The 17,167-nt window shown below is 37.6% G+C and overlaps 1 protein-coding gene across 1 annotated transcript in view; it reads left to right on the top strand.

The window, feature by feature from the left end:
• The window catches only part of SLC9C1 (solute carrier family 9 member C1), a 91,678-nt gene that overhangs the window by 59,889 nt on the left and 14,622 nt on the right, over positions 1–17,167 (top strand). The window contains exons 15-19 of the mRNA XM_055570081.1: positions 333–528; positions 5,469–5,657; positions 6,731–6,880; positions 11,738–11,789; positions 13,017–13,165. Coding sequence (XP_055426056.1) covers positions 333–528; positions 5,469–5,657; positions 6,731–6,880; positions 11,738–11,789; positions 13,017–13,165 — 736 coding nt within the window. The remainder of the gene's footprint in view (positions 1–332; positions 529–5,468; positions 5,658–6,730; positions 6,881–11,737; positions 11,790–13,016; positions 13,166–17,167) is intronic.

The following is a 17,167-nucleotide window of genomic DNA, read 5'->3' as shown; positions in this document are numbered from 1 at the left end:
TTTTTTAAATTAATATCTCCAGTTTGAATTATCTCTGTTTTATGATCTGAAGTATTTCTACTAAAAGTATAAGTAAAAATGAATGAGAAGTAAGGAAAGAAAGAAAGAAAGAGGGGAAACTAGCCTGAGGACATTTACAGAGGAGGAAATTAAAGGACCAGTATCTGAAGTAGAATGCCAGCAAGTGTTTGGTAGTGACGGCTACTTCTCAGAATTAAGCAGGGCTTTGTGGCTATTGATGATTAGATCAGGACTGAGTATATAATGAAATTAATTCAGTGTAATTATTTTATCAGATAAAACTATCTCTTTTTTTAAACTTTTTTTTGCAGACATTGCTTTCTTCGTGCATGCCATAAAATAGTATTTACTGATGAATTTGAGTACATCGGATACCTTGTCATACTAATGAATATGTTTCCTATTATAATTTCTTGTATATCTGTGTTAAACGATATCTATGAGACAGAATTAGCATATGCTAACTACTCTTTTCTTGCATTTTATATCATGGAGGCACTACTTAAGGTAAAGCTAAATGTGCTTTTGTGTGTGTGTGGTATGTCTAACAGGGAGGTTTCATAACTTCATTTTTTACCCTAGCTGCACAGACAGTTTTCTAAAGGATTGTATAAAATTCTCCCTCACTCTTCAAACAAACTTTATTTTTTAAAGGTGATTTTTACGGTGACAATAATAAATATTCATACTTTAAGTACTGATTTTGTATTTGTAAATGTTCAAATAATGTGTGTCAAAGAAGTGCAGAGTGAGTTACAAGGGTATTGGCAATGTTCTTCAGCTTGGCAAAGTGGTGAGCACCTGTATTTTTTTTAATTTATTTTTATACTAGATAAATAAACAGATGGATAAGTAGACTGATAGAGATTCATTTATACTTAAAAAACATTTCATAGTTTGGATTTTTTAGTTTAGTGTAAAGATAGCTGTTAAATGATGGAAATATATGTCCACAAACTGACAACAGTATTGTGTTATATGGGGCTTCCCTAGGGCCTTAGCCGTAAAGAATCCACCTGCCAATGCGGGAGACACGGGCTCAATCCCTGTGTTGGGAAGATTCCCTGGGGAGGAAAACAGCAACCGACTTCAGTATTCTTGTGCCTGGGAAATCCCATGGACAGAGGAGCCTGGCAGTCCACTCCATGGGGTCACAAAGAATCAGACACAACTTAGCGATTAAACAACAACAAATTGTGTCATATGGATCAAATTGTATATAAAATATTTTTATCCAGATGATTTAAATAGAGGAATTAAATTTGATATTTGGACAAAATGGATGAATCTCAAATCATTACTGGAAAATTAAAATACTAGAGCTATGATTACTGGGGGGAGTGGAGTGGATTCATATTCAATCATTGTATGTAATAAATTCCAACTAGTTGGAATAACCATAGGAGATGTCACAAAGTTAAGAAAAAATAAAGCAATTCGAGTTAGCATTAGTACTAGCGTGAGGGTGAGAGTAAAGTGTTCCCTAAAATCATTTAATATGTACTATAGTGGAAAGAACAATGAGCCCAGATGCAGACCTGACTCTGACTTTGGCTTTCTCCAACAAAATGTTAGCTGTTCACCAAGTCACTAAGCTTTTTTCAGCTTCAGTTTCTTCTTCTGTAAAATATCAAGGTTGGCCTAAATCTTCATAGCTGAGAGGACACTCCCAACTATTCAATCCTGTGTTTGCTTCTCCTTTCTGTTTCACTCAAGATTCATCTTCACTGCCCAGTTTACGAACTTGCCTTCACTTATTTTCTTTGCCCTTTTTTCTATTTAGTTCAGTTCTCCCCCCTTTGTAGTAAGCCTTTTTAAATATTCATTATATCAATAACAACAATAATAAATGATCACTGAGGTGCCAGGTATTACTGCAATTATAACATTTCAAATCCTTGTTTATACTTTAATATAGATATTATGCCTTGCATTTTACAGATGAGGGACCTAAGTCTCTGAGAAGTTTTGTAACTTGTTTAAGGTCACACAGCTAATGAATAGAAGAGTTGGGATCCAATCCCTCAAAGTTTGTGTTCTTTCTTATATATAATTCTGCCTTAAACTTTCCTTCTCGTATTTTCAAACTTTCCCCCAATACTCCTCAACCTATCAGAGTAATGAATCTTTTAAAACTTTCTCAGAGGAAGGATAATTACTCTTCTGCATCAGAGTGCCAGAGGCTTTAACAACTAATTTGACAGATCTCTCTTCCTTTGAAGCTTGTGCTATCATTTTATACCAAGCTCTTCCTCTCCTAGGGCTGTATTCTATCTCTTTCTCTCTCTGTGTGTGTGTGTGTGTGTGTGTGCGTGTGTGTGTGTGTTAGCAGCTCAGTCATGTCCAACTCTTTGCAACCCCATGGACTGTAGCCCACAGGTTCCTCTGTCTATGGAATTCTCCCGGCAAGAATACTGGAGTAGGCTGCCATTCCCTTCTCCAGGGGGTCTTCTCAATCCAGGGATCAAACCGTCCTTTCCTGTGCCTCCTGCACTGCGGGCAAATTCTTTACCATCTGATCCCCCAGAGAAGCCCGAGTGGCTGTAATCTTTGACCTCCAAATAACTCCTTCATGTTTCTGAATACTTGGTATCTAGATAAAGTCTTAATATTTATAACAGTTCTTCCAAGCTCCTAAGAGAAAGAACTCACCTATACTCTGTTGCAACAAGAAGGAAATGAGACTTACAGTAGCTAAATTGTGTCTTGCACAGGACCTCACAAGACCAGGATCTGATCTTCTGCTCCCTAGATTCAGACATTGACTTTCCTCAGCCTGGCCAAACGAGAGCACACTCAAGAGAAATGACCCTATACCATTAAACCCTCTACCACTTGTCTGTTTACAAACAAGTATGACAATATCTTTGGCCACCTGAGGCAAAGAAGGGTCATTGGAAAAGACCCTAATGCTGGGAAAGATTGAAGGCAGCAGGAGAAGGGGATGACAGAAGATGAGATGGTTGGATGGCATCACTGATGTGATGGACATGAGTTTGAGTAGACTCTGGGAGTTGGTGTTGGACAGGGAAGCCTGGCATGCTGAGGTCCATGGGGTCACAGAGTCAGACACAACTGAGTGACTGAACTGAACTAATGACAATTTCTTAATTTACAATGAAGCTTTTGCTCTCCCTGGCATAAATATGTCTATCTCCTTCACTTTCTCTGAATTATAGTGAGTAGGAGGATTGGGTTGCTAAAAAGACAGATTAATCAAAATTATAAATCAGTATTATGTATTATTATGTATATATTATGTAATATTAAGTATTATGATTAAGAAATATACAGGGTGCTATTGGAAAACACAGGAATTCCTTATACAGAATAGTAGGGTCAGAGAAACAAGTCTATTAAGGAAAGGAGATGCTTGAATTGAACTTTGAATAATGAATAGGAGTAAAAGTAGAGACTGAACATGTAAGTATGGAGCAGAATAGACAACAAGAACAAAGGAAAACTTAGAAGTGCCAATGTGACACACACAGGGAACCCGACTCCCAGTGACAGGAGCTTAGAGATGGATTGGTCAGGATGAAGACTGGAGAGATGTTAAATTTGTGTGGAGGATATGAAAAATAAAACAAGAGGCACGGACATGAATTATAAGATAGGGTCTCATGGGCCAGGCTATGTCAGTCACTTCTCTGGCATCAACTACCATTCATGGTCTCATGACTCCCAAACTTATGTCTCCTGCTTGGACTTTGTTCAAAGCCTCAGATCATATAGACAACTGATGACTGGGTCTCTACAACAAAACAACATCTCAAATAATTTATTCAAAATAAGTTTATCATCTCTAAACCTACTCTTCCTTCAAAGTTCCACTGGAAATCTAATTTCTCAGGCTGGAATCCACAATCATTTTTGACTGTTTCCACTCTTAGTTACAGTTGTTCTTCAGTCACTAAGTCCTGTCTGACTCTTTTGCGACCCCATGGACTGCAGTACACCAGGCTTACCTATCCTTCACTATTTCCTGGAGTTTGCTCAAATTCATGTACATTGAGTTTGTGATGCTATGCAACTGTCTCACCCTCTGTCACCCGCTTCTCCTGCCCTCAGTCTTTCCCAGCATCAAAGTCTTTTCCAATGAGTTGACTCTGCATCTGGAGAAGGCAATGGCACCCCACTCCAGTACTCTTGCCTGGAAAATCCCATGGACGGAGGAGCCTGGTAGGCTGTAGACCATGGGGTCACGAAGAGTCGGACACGACTGAGCGACTTCACTTTCACTTTTCACTTTCATGCATTGGAGAAGGAAATGGCAACCCACTCCAGTGTTCTTGCCTGGAGAATCCCAGGGAAGGGGGAGCCTGATGGGCCGCCGTCTATGGGGTCTCAAAGAGTCGGACACGACTGAAGCAACTTAGCAGCAGCAGCAGCAGACTCTGCATCAGGTGGCCAAGGTATTGGTGTTTCAGCTTCAGCATCAGTCCTTCCAGTGAATACTCAGAGTTGATTTCCTTAAGGATTAACTGGTTTGATCTCCCTGATGTTCAAGGGACTCTCTAGAGTCTTCTCCAGCACAATTTGAACATATCACTTCTTCAGCCCTCAGCCTTCTTATGGTCCAACTCTCACATCTGTACATGACTACTGGAAATACCATAGCTTTGACTATGTGGACCTTTGTTGGCAAAGTAATGTCTCTGCTTTTTAATATCTAGGTTTTTAATGTCTAGGTTTGTTATAGCTTTTCTTCCAAGGAGCAACATCTTTTAATTTCATGGTTGCAGTCAGCATCCACAGTGACTTGGACTTCTTTGGAGCCCAAGAAGATAATATCTAACACTGTTTCCACTTTTTGCCCATCTATTTGCCATGAAATGATGGGACCAGATGCTGTGATCTTTGTTTTTTGAATGTTGAGTTTTAAGCCTGCTCTTTCACTCTCTTCTTTCACCCTCATCAAGAGGCTCTTTAGTTCCTCTTCACTTTCTGCCATTAGAGTGGGTATCATCTGTATATCTGAGGTTGTTTATGTTTCTCCCAGCAGTCTTGATTCCAGCTTGTGATTCATCCAGCCTGGCATTTTGCATGATGTACTCTGCATATAAGTTAAATAAACAGGGTGACAATATACAGCCTTGATGTATTCCTTTCCCAATTTTGAACCAGTCCATTATTCCATGCCTGATTCTAACTGTTGCTTCTTGACCTGCTTATTTATATAGTAAGATTTCAATAAAATATTTTTAAATAAATAAAGAATGAATGAATTAGTAGGTATTTTGAATATTTTCTGTCTTGGAATAGATGCTTCAATGTTTTAACCATTTAATTTCAAGTTGATGTGATCACTTGGTAGTATTTCAGACAAGTAGAGTCTTAAGGTAGATCAGAGAAAAACTTAACTATTCATGTTTAAGTTATTATGGAAAATAATGTTGTGAAAGCAAAAACAAATAAGGTAGTACAATTTCTTTTTAAATCAACAGATAGCAGCAATGAGGAAGGAATATTTTTTCCATGCCTGGAATCTATTTGAGCTAACAATTACGTTAGTTGGCATCATAGATGTAATGCTGATTGAGACAAATTCCATTAATTATTATATTTTTGATTTGGTCCAAATAGTCATCATTATGAAAATTGTTAGATTTCTTCGCATCCTACGCATTTTGAAGGTAAAAAACTATTAAATCAAACAGTTTCAAATTTCTCCTAACTACTTCATGAAATATGGATGAAAATCAGCTTACTAGTTTTGTGGTTTCCACTTTCTGTTGGGCTGATGCTTATATTTAGATTCTTTTGACAAGTTAAGTCTCATAACAGATTATATTATGAATATCTAAATTATATTAGAAATTCATTTAGCACATGAAAGTAAAGAACTACTCATCACTGCCTTTCCTTTTAGTAGAAAGCACATGGAAACCCCAAAGTAACATTTATTCCTATGAATACCTGACATAAATGATAGGAGTTAGCAAAGCAAACCATGTATGTTTGTAGTGACAATGCAAGTAGTATATATTCATACAAATTAAGGAACTGAAAAATACACTTTGTGTTCTATAAACTTATAGTATTATGAAATCACAGCATCTAAAATGACCTTTAATTGTCTAATGTGTCTTTCTATAGCAGTATAACAAGTAATTATTTTCTGTATGAGTGTGGAGCACTGTGGAGCAAAGACAGGAAAATGTAGGGATCGGCCAGTTCTGCTGAAGTTAGGAGAGAGACAGCACAGTGGTGACAGATAAGCTGGAGACTTAAACCCGCAGCAAAGAAACAATGAGAAGTTAATTGTGGGGTCAAATAAGGACCATAGTTGTGGTGAGCTCTAACTCAAATGAACCATGAAGATTCTAGTGAAAAGTTTAGTGGGAGGTTTAGTCGGTAAAAGTGGCAATACTTCATAGACAGTCATTTTGTGACCTAAGCCCAGAAGATCAACCACGTTGTTTTCCAAGAATAAAACCACTTAAAATATCAAGCAATTCTCTACAATGGAAATAAGTGAAAAACAAAGTCTTAACTTCACATAGGCATCTAATATTATTAGTTATGGGGAAGTAGCTCTAGCCACAAAGTTACAGAGATTCTGTGAATAAAATAACTAAGAATCTTGACAAGTTGCTATAGTTGCCAGAGAGAATGTCATTTCTTATTACTACCTATTTTAAACTAGCCAACATAAAATCAACCATAATTTGTACAAATTTTATTAAATATAGTCTTGTTTTTTCAGCTTGTAACACCAAGGTTGCTGCAAATATTAGATAAAAGGATGAGTCATCAGCTGTCCTTTAGATATGCTATACTAAAAGGATATGTCCAAGGTGAAGCAGATATAATGACTATAATTGATAAGATTGCAAGTTCTAAACAGGTTAAACAGGTGAGGAAAACTTTAAATACTAAGAAAATGGTTTATTTCCCTCACTCCTCAGTTGCCCTCACCCATCGTGTCTTCTTTCTATATATGTAGAGGTGATCTCTGACTCCTGGTTTACTGAGAAATTTTTGCAAAAACAGAAACCAATCTACATTTATATTACTCAGGTGACTCCTTACTGAAGTATCTATGACACATTAGCAAGTTATGAGGCTCCTCTAGGTCCATCTATGTTTCTGCAAATAAGAGTATTTTCTTCTTATTATGGCTGAATAGCATTCCATTGTGTATATGTGCCACATCATCTTTATCCATTTATCTGTCAATGGACATTTAGATTGCTTCCATGTCTTGACTATTATAACAGCATTATTCGTACCAGCCAAAAAGTTGAGACAACCCACATGTCTATCAGCTGTTGAACTGATAAATAAAATGTGATGTAATTGCACAATGGAATACTAATATTATTAAGCAATAAAAAGAATGAAGTATTGATACTATAGCATGAATGAACTTTGAAAGCATGCTAACTGAAAGAAGATAGTCACAAAGCACTTCTAGTATGATTCAATATACAAGAAATGTCCAGAACAGGCAAATCCATACAGACAGAAAATAGACTACTGGTTGCCTATGGCTGGGGGTGGGGGGTGGGTGTGGATGAGGAGGAACTGTAATGGTTATGAAATTTCTTTTTGGAGGATGAAGATGTTTTAAAATTGATTGTGAGGATGATTGCACAATACCATGAATGTATTAAAAACCATTTAATTGTATACTTCGAATGAGTGAAAAAAAAACAAAAAAACAAGTTATGAGCCTCTTGGAGCACACATTTTGGTCCTTTTGGAGCTATCATGAAACCCATGTGCTGTGCATCAGCTTCTCTCAATGCAAGTTCCAGGATCTATCAGGCTAAGATGCATTAAATAGGAAATACTGCAGGATGATAAGTGATGTCAGGATTGAGCAGACAGACCCTCCTCATAATTTCCAAAGCTCCTTCTGTTTCTCTATATGCTTGATTTTCCCACAGTAAATAGTAAAAATGAAGGATGGGGATCTGACAAGTAGAAAGAAGTACCAGTAACTTATTTAGAGGGAAACCATATCTAATTCCCTCATTTTACAGATTGTCAGGGAATGTTTAACAGGAGGATTCCTACGTGCTGTTTCTCACAGGTCCTTTGTTTCTTTTTAAGCAGAACAGCACGCTGCTCCCAGGAACTGGGATCATTGTGTGAGACAGGCTTGAGTCTCCTTTAGTAAACATTCTCTTTACGACAAAACTGCTTAGTCTCGATCCCCTTTCTTGAGATATGGATTGTTTCCTGACCTTGTGACCATCATCATCCCTTGTTCCCTTGGTAACAGTTACTGTACATTTGGTATTCTGATCTTTATCATTGATGAAAGAAACTTCTTGTACTACAGCCTATATATACTCACAGAAAAATCATTAAAGCACCTTTGCTCTATCAGAGTTTGAGTCCCCATGTCTGTCTTTCTTTCTTTCTCTCTCTCTCTCTCTCTCTCTTTCTCTCTCTTTCTCTTCGGCTGATTCCTTGGAGTGCAGAGACCCGTCTTGCTCACTCTCCTGCCTGGGCTTCTAAGACTCTCTCAAGAAGGCGCCCTGTGCCTTCACCCTGCCTCGAGAGGGTGCCCAGTACCTTCATGAGAGATGCAAGTCCTGTGTTAAGGACTTTATTGGTTTTCTGTGTAAACCAGGGAGTGTCAGCCTCTTTCTTTCACTTTCTTTTTTTTAAATATAAATTTATTTATTTTAATTGGAGGTTAATTACTTTACAATATTGTATTGGTTTTGCCATACATCAACATGAATCTGCCACAGGTATAGACGTGTTCCCCATCCCAAACCCCCCTCCCTCAACCCTTCCCGTACCATCCCTCTGGGTCGTCCCAGTGCACCAGCCCCAAGCATCCTGTATCATGCACCAAACTTGGACTGGCGATTCATTTCATATATGATATTATACATGTTTCAATGCCATTCTCCCAAATCTTCCCACTCTCTCCCTCTCCCACAGAGTCCAAAAGACTGTTCTGTACATCTGTGTCTGTTTTGCTGTCTCGCATACAGGGTTATCATTACCATCTTTCTAAATTCCATATATATGCGTTAGTATACTGTATTGGTGTTTTTCATTCTGGCTTACTTCACTCTGTATAATCGGCTCCAGTATTATCCACCTCATTAGAACTGATTCAAATGTATCCTTTTTAATGGCTGAGTAATACTCCATTGTGTATATGTACCACAGCTTTCTTATCCATTCATCTGCTGATGGACATCTAGGTTGCTTCCATGTCCTGGCTATTATAAACAGTGCTGTGATGAACATTGGGGTACATGTGTCTCTTTCAATTCTGGTTTCCTCAGTGTGTATGCCCAGCAGTGGGATTGCTGGGTCATAACGCAGTTCTATTTCCAGTTTTTTAAGGAATCTCCACACTGTTCTCCATAATGGCTGTACGAGTTTCCATTCCTACCAACAGTGTAAGAGAGTTCCCTTTTCTCCACACCCTCTCCAGCATTTATTGCTTGTAGACTTTTGGATCACAGCCATTCTGACTGGCATGAAATGGTACCTCATAGTGGTTTTGATTTGCATTTCTCTGATAATGAGTGATGTTGAGCATCTTTTCATGTGTTTGTTAGCCATCTGTATGTCTTCTTTGGAGAAATGTCTATTTTGTTCTTTGGCCCATTTTTTGATTGGGTCGTTTATTTTTCTGGAATTGAGCTGCAGGAGTTGCTTGTATATTCTTGAGATTAGTTGTTTGTCAGTTGCTTCCTTGGCTATATTTTCTCCCATTCTGAAGGCTGTCTTTTCACCTTGCCTATAGTTTCCTTTGTTGTGCAGAAGCTTTTAACTTTAATTAAGTCCCATTTGTTTATTTTTGCTCTTATTTCCAATATTCTGGGAGGTGGGTCATAGAGCATCCTGCTGTGATTTACGTCGGAGAGTGTTTTGCCTACGTTCTCCTCTAGGAGAAGGCAATGGCACCCCACTCCAGTACTTTTGCCTGGAAAATCCCATGGACGGAGGAGCCTGGTAGGCTGCAGTCCATGGGGTCGCTAGAGTCAGACACGACTGAGCGACTTCCCTTTCACTTTGCACTTTCATGCATTGAAGAAGGAAATGGCAACCCACTCCAGTGTTCTTGCCTGGAGAATCCCAGGGATGGGGGAGCCTGGTGGGCTGCCGTCTATGGGGTCGCACAGAGTTGGACACGACTGAAGCGACTTAGCAGCAGGAGTTTTATAGTTTCTGGTCTTACATTTAGATCTTTTATCCATTTTGAGTTTATTTTTGTGCATGGTTTTAGAAAGTGTTCTAGTTTCATTCTTTTACAAGTGGTTGACCAGTTTTCCCAGCACCACTTGTTAAAGAGATTGTCTTCAATCCATTGTATATTTTTGCCTCCTTTGTCAAAGATTAGGTGTCCATAGGTGTGTGGGTTTATCTCTGGGCTTTCTATTTTGTTCCATTGATCTCTATTTCTGTCTTTGTGCCAGTACCATACTGTCTTGATGACTGTGGCTTTGTAGTAGAGTCTGAAGTCAGGCAGGTTGATTCCTCCAGTTCCATTCTTCTTTCTCAAGATTGCTTTGGTTATTCAAGGTTTTTTGTATTTCCACACAAATTGTGAAATTATGTGTTCTAGCTCTGTGAAAAATACCACTGGTAGCTTAATAGGATCATCACCTCTGGACTGCCAGGTCCCAGTCCATTAAAGGACCCCAACAACAGATGAGAAAAATGAAGCCAAGAAATGAAGCCAATTTAATGATTATGTCCAAAGTCACATACAGAGCTAGTTAACAGCAAACAGAATGCTAGGGCCTAAGTTCTATATCTTATTTTTCATTTTCTCAATTGAGTCAGATTAACACTGAAGTCAGATTAACACTGTGCCCCTAAATTTATCATCGAGTGAAATTAGACAGTCATCTTTCAAGATAATTTAGAACATTTTAATGCTATATGTCATGTGCCCAAAGTTCTGTAGTTGAGAACATTGAACACTCAATATGTAGTTGAACACAAATCACTGTATCTTTTCTCTATTCACCACCTGTAACTTTAAAACAACTTTGCTGAATTTTGTTACCTTTTATACTCACTCATACTGAGGATACACAGTAGGAAATACAAAAGAACTTGAATATTTAAGATATTGGCCAGTTTCAGTCTTCATTTCTGCTCTCACATATTTTGGTTAAAACTTCTATCTCATTTAAGGTTGAAAACCACATGTATTTCCTAAATTCGGAGATTCTCAAAAATTGAATGGGAAATACCTCACATGCCTGTAGTTTTCAGAATCAACAGTATCCTAAAGTAAGTTACTTTAAGAAAAAATATATGACTTACCTTTGGGCTTCTCAAAATCAGCCTAGGTAATGCCACTTCTCATCCTCTCCACCACTCTTGCTGGAGTAAAATAAAATTCATTGCACAAAATTCTCAGGTGGCACTAGTGATAGAGAACCTGCCTGGTAATGCAGGAGACACAAGAGACATGGGTTCAATTCCAGAGTCAGGATGATCCCCTGGAGGAGGACATGGCAACCCACTCCAGTATTCTTGCCTGAAAAATCCCATGGACAGAGGAACTTGGCGGGTTACAGTCCATAGCGTTGCAAAGAGTTGGACATGACTGAAGTGACTTGGCACACATGCACAAAATTCAATTCTAATTCCAGAGAAGTTTCCATCATATTTTTCTTGACAGTTATTAATTTAGGTAAAAAATTAATAAATTGCAAATGTAAAGGCTTTTTATAATAGTTTGTTTTCCAATAGGAATAACATTTCTTTTGTTCCGTAGATGTTATTAAGGAGGGTAACAAAGAACACAGGACATGCTATGAAAGAACTAGGTAGGTACCTCTCACCTTAAAGATCTAGCATGACCATCTGTTTATCATCATTTCTTTAGAGAGGAAATGGTTTTGATAACTAAACTGATCTTTGAGGAGATCTACTTATTATCAATAATAAAGTGAATAACTCCAACAATCAACATGATCATATCTTTGACTGAATGAGAATAGTGTAATATTACCCCTCCACATTTGTTTTTTCTGCCTTATGTGACAATGAAGACCTTTTCGTTTCTGTTTAAAGAAAACACATTAGCATGCCATGATTGTGCATGTCTTCATCACACTATAAATTCTATTTTCTTCCAAATGTACTATCTTGAGCAACACAAGGAAAGAAGTTATTTTTTTTCTCCTTTTGCCACAGAGTTGCCATCTGAGGATTTAGGCTTTAAAATGAGTTGAAATCAGAACAGAATTTCATGGAATTGCTGGTTTGGCTGCTAGAAGGCTCAGTGCTCAAACATGACAACAGCCTGTTCTCTGAATTGTGCCAGGTCATGGTCCTAGTGCAAGACAAATCCTGGGAGTGAGACAGACATCTCTACGGCATAGTGTTTATATGTTCAGAAAAGGGAGTTTGGTACCACATGGTGGACAGTAAAAGAACACAGCAAATCTGCAATGAGCCCAATCATGAGAGATCTTTCACAGCAGATAGTTGTCAAGCCAGACGAGAGGTCATGACCAAGAAAAATTCCTAAGTGGATGAAACTCTCATTGGCACCCAGGAATCCACATCATATTAGCAGAAGAACATAGATGGATGCATCATCTAGATGCCCAGGCAGGATGGGTGGAAATGACCCAGAATGAGTGAGAGGATTTGATCAGAAGCCATGTTTAAGCACACAGTCTATCGTCAGAAATCTTGATTCAAACAGAAGAAAAAACTGGGTCATAAACTTTAGACCTAGAGCCCAGGAGAGCCTCTCAGTGTCCAGTTTAGGTGCATTAGTATAACTGTTAATCCTAGGACTAGGGTTGTCTGTCCTTCTTCATGGGCTTAGACACAGTATGGGCTGCCGACAAGGAAATGTCAGGCAGAACTCTGCAATTATGGGTGAATTTTGATTGATTGCAGAAATCTCTTTAGGGAGAGATACATTTCCCTGTGATAAGGGTTGTGCTCCATGGGTTTAGAAAATAAATATTAACTTACTGTCCACATGAAATATTTAAGCAATGTCCTATTTCATTTGAAAATATTTTGTTATTTTTCAGGCTACTTAGAGTATGATCACCCAGAAATTGCTGTCACTATGAAAACAAAGGAGGAGATTAATGTCATGCTCAATTTGGCTAGAGAAATTGTTAAAGTTTTCAGATTAAAAGGCATTCTTCATAAAATTGAAAGTTCTGAAATTAATAAGGTATGGTGGAATACTTTCAAAGCAAATATACTTACTTGATAGTAATTTATGATCTTCAAACCTGCTTTCAGTCCTTTCCAATATAGGCCATTTCTGCAATGTAAATGCATAACTTAAAATAACTGTCTAAAGAAAAATACTTACCAGAAGAGCTTCCTTCCTGAAACTCTAGTGGTCACCTTCTCTTTCCTTTCTTGCCGCAATGAGGAACCACATCTTTCTATGCTTTGTACCCAAAACAAAGGTATAATGAAATCTTTCCTCATCCTAGGCTAGACTGGGTATTAGTATGTTCCTGGCAATTATCTGTGACACCGAAATAATTTTCCCATAGAAACTGTGATTTATAAGAACACTCAATTATAGGGTAAAAATTAATTAAATTTTCTTTCTTCAAGTTGTTTAAATGGTATTGGGAAATGTAAAAAGATAGAGAGGGTCCCAACTCATTCTGTAAGTATAAAATTTATGCCCCAAATCAGGAATAGTATAAGGAAAAAAATAAAGCTATTATACTTGTGAATACATATATAAAACTTTTTTTATTGTAATAGTAGCTAATTGAATCTGGCAGTATAGGCAAAGCATGATATGCTATAACTAAAAAGGTTTTGTCTCCCAAAATAGCTATATAACTCACTTATTGAGAGATCAAAGAAGACAAGTCATATTCAGAATGTTCAAAGGCTAATAAAAGAAGTAGCAATTCTTAACTAGAAAGAGAATATATATTAAAAATATGAAGCAAACATTGTATTAGATGGCAAAACATTAAGCAATATTCCCATTAAAGTCAGGAAAAAATAAGAATGAATAGTTCATTCCAAGTAGTGAAAGCTGTGTTTGTAGGTCTTAGCAGAAAAACAAAAGGAACTTGAAACATGAAAGTTTTGGAGAATGGACAAAACTATTACTGTTTATTCATTGTTTAATCTAAAACCCTGAGAATTAACTTCAAATCAATAATATGGGACTAATAAAATAGTTCAACAGGGCTTCCAGAAACAAGATCAACATTTAAAATATTCCACAACTAAAGAAAATGTGGAAAAATATTGTATTCACAGTAGTAATTAGAAACTCTAAATCCTTAAGCTTGAACTCAAGGTAAAATATATGTAACACACAAGTAGCAGGAACTAAAAGGCACATTTAATCAGGTAGAAAAACAAGTCACCTTGAAAACAGAACTGTGGAAATTATATTATGTGAGGAACGGAAAGAAAAAAATTGGAGAAAAGTGAACAGAGTCTAAGGGACCAGTGAGAAACCATCAGTGGACCAACATATGCATTGTAGATGTCCCATGAAGACAAGAGAGAGAGGGAGAAAGGAACAGAGAGGAAATTTAAAGAAGTATTGGCTTAAAACTTTCTAAACTTGATACCAAGCATGAATATTAACATCTAAGAAGCTCAGTGAACTTCAAGTGAGATGAACTCAAATAGACCCACACCAAGACATATTATAACCAAATTGCTGAAGAGAACTTTGAAATCAGCAAAAGATTAAAAACTCATCACATACAAGGGATCCTCAATAAGATCATCATCAGATTTCTCATCAGAAATTTTGGAGACCAGAAGAAAGTGGGCTGATATGTTCAAAGTACTAGAAGAAAAAAAGTAGTCAACTAAGAGGGCCTCCCAGCTGGCTAAGTGGTAAAGAAGTTGCCTGCCAAGCAGAAGACACAGGTTTGATCCATGGGCTGGGAAGATCCTCTAAAGAAGAAAATAACAACCAATTCCAGTATTCTTGTTTGGGAAATCCCATGGATCCAGGAACCTGGCGGGCTACAGTCCCTGGGGTCGCAAAGAGTCAGACACAACTTAGTGACTAAACAGCAGCAGCAGAAATCAACTAAGAACCTTATATCCAGCAAAACTGTCTTTTAGAAATGAGAGGAAAATGAAGACATTCTCAAACAAAAGCTGAGGGAGTTCATTACCACTATACCTGCCCTGAAAGAAATGCTAAAAGATGTCATGCAGATGGAAATGAAAGGACACTGGAAAATAACTCAAATCCATATGAGGAAATAAAAACCTCAATAAAGGTAAGTACATGGGCAATTATTAAAGCTAATAGTGTTGTAATAATGGTGTCTGACTCTACTTTTTGTTTTCCACATGATTTAAGATGCTAATACATTTTATTTATTTATTTATTTTGGTAGGCTGAGGTTGATTTCTTTTTTTTATTATTTTATTTTATTTTTAAACTTTACAATATTGTATTAGTTTTGCCAAATATCGAAATGTATCCACCACAGGTAAAAAGTAACTATTTGTCTAAAAGCTAGCAGTATTATATCTTTGACTTATAATGTTATACTTTGTTTTCTACATAATTAAAGAGATGAAAGCATTTAAAAAATATTCGTTTATGTTTTGGATAGACAACATACAAAGATGTAATTTTGTGATGTCAACTACAAGGGGTAAGGATGGAACTGTTAGAGGAACAGAGTTTTGTATGTTATGGGAGTTAAACTGGTATAAGTTCAAATTAGAGTGTTATATTTTAGAATGCTAAATGTTATCCAACATCCGCTGGATCACGGAAAAAGCAAGAGAGTTCCAGAAAAACATCTATTTCTGCTTTATTGACTATGCCAAAGCCTTTGACTGTGTGGATCACAATAAACTGTGGAAAATTCTGAAAGAGATGGGAATACCAGACCATCTGATCTGCCTCTTGGGAAATTTGTATGCAGGTCAGGAAGCAACAGTTAGAACTGGAATGGAACAACAGACTGGTTCCAAATAGGAAAAGGAGTACGTCAAGGCTGTATATTGTCACCCTGTTTATTTAACTTCTATGCAGAGTACATCATGAGAAACGCTGGACTGGAAGAAACACAAGCTGGAATCAAGATTGCTGGGAGAAATATCAATAACCTCAGATATGCAGATGACACCACTCTTACGGCAGAAAGTGAAGAGGAACTCAAAAGCCTCTTGATGAAAGTGAAAGTGGAGAGTGAAAAAGTTGGCTTAAAGCTCAACATTCAGAAAATGAAGATCATGGCATCCAGTCCGACTACTTAATGGGAAATAAATGGGGAAACAGTGGAAACAGTGTCAGACTTTATTTTTGGGGGCTCCAAAATCACTGCAGATGGTGACTGCAGCCATGAAATTAAAAGACGCTTACTCCTTGGAAGGAAACTTATGACCATCCTAGATAGCATATTCAAAAGCAGAGACATTACTTTGCCAACAAAGGTCCGTCTAGTCAAGGCTATGGTTTTTCCTGTGGTCATGTATGGATGTGAGAGTTGGACTGTGAAGAAGGCTGAGCGCCGAAGAATTGATGCTTTTGAACTGTGGTGTTGGAGAAGACTCTTGAGAGTCCCTTGGACTGCAAGGAGATCCAACCAGTCCATTCTGAAGGAGATCAGCCCTGGGATTTCTTTGGAAGGAATGATGCTAAAGCTGAAACTCTAGTACTTTGGCCACCTCATGCGAAGCGTTGACTCATTGGAAAAGACTCTGATGCTGGGAGGGATTGGGGGCAGGAGGAGAAGGGGACAACAGAGGATGAGATGGCTGGATGGTATCACTGACTGGATGGACGTGAGTCTCAGTGAACTCCAGGATTTGGTGATGAACAGGGAGGCCTGGCGTGCTGCGATTCATGGGGTGGCAAAGAGTCGGACACGACTGAGTGACTGAACTGAACTGAACTGACTGAAATGTAATCCCCATGGTAATAAAAAGGAAAATAAAAAATTACATTAAAATGGGCAAGAAGGGAGTTTTGAATGTTTCACTACAAAAAAATCAACTAAATACAGAAGACAGTAATGCAGAAAATGAGAGGCAAAGAAAGATACAAGATAATGATAAGACAGTCTAAAAAATGGTAGAGGATATTTTCAAAATAAATGTATCCAACAAAGGGCTTATTTTCTTAATATATCTTACAAATCAATATGAACAAGACAGAAAATTCATGTTTTTTAAAAAAAATCAGCAAAAAGTTTGAACAGGCACTTCC

This window comes from Bubalus kerabau, chromosome 2 (assembly GCF_029407905.1).
Source record: "Bubalus kerabau isolate K-KA32 ecotype Philippines breed swamp buffalo chromosome 2, PCC_UOA_SB_1v2, whole genome shotgun sequence".
Lineage (NCBI taxonomy): Eukaryota > Metazoa > Chordata > Mammalia > Artiodactyla > Bovidae > Bubalus > Bubalus kerabau.
Note: the sequence above shows the minus strand (reverse complement) of the source record. Positions and strands in the feature narration are given on the sequence as shown.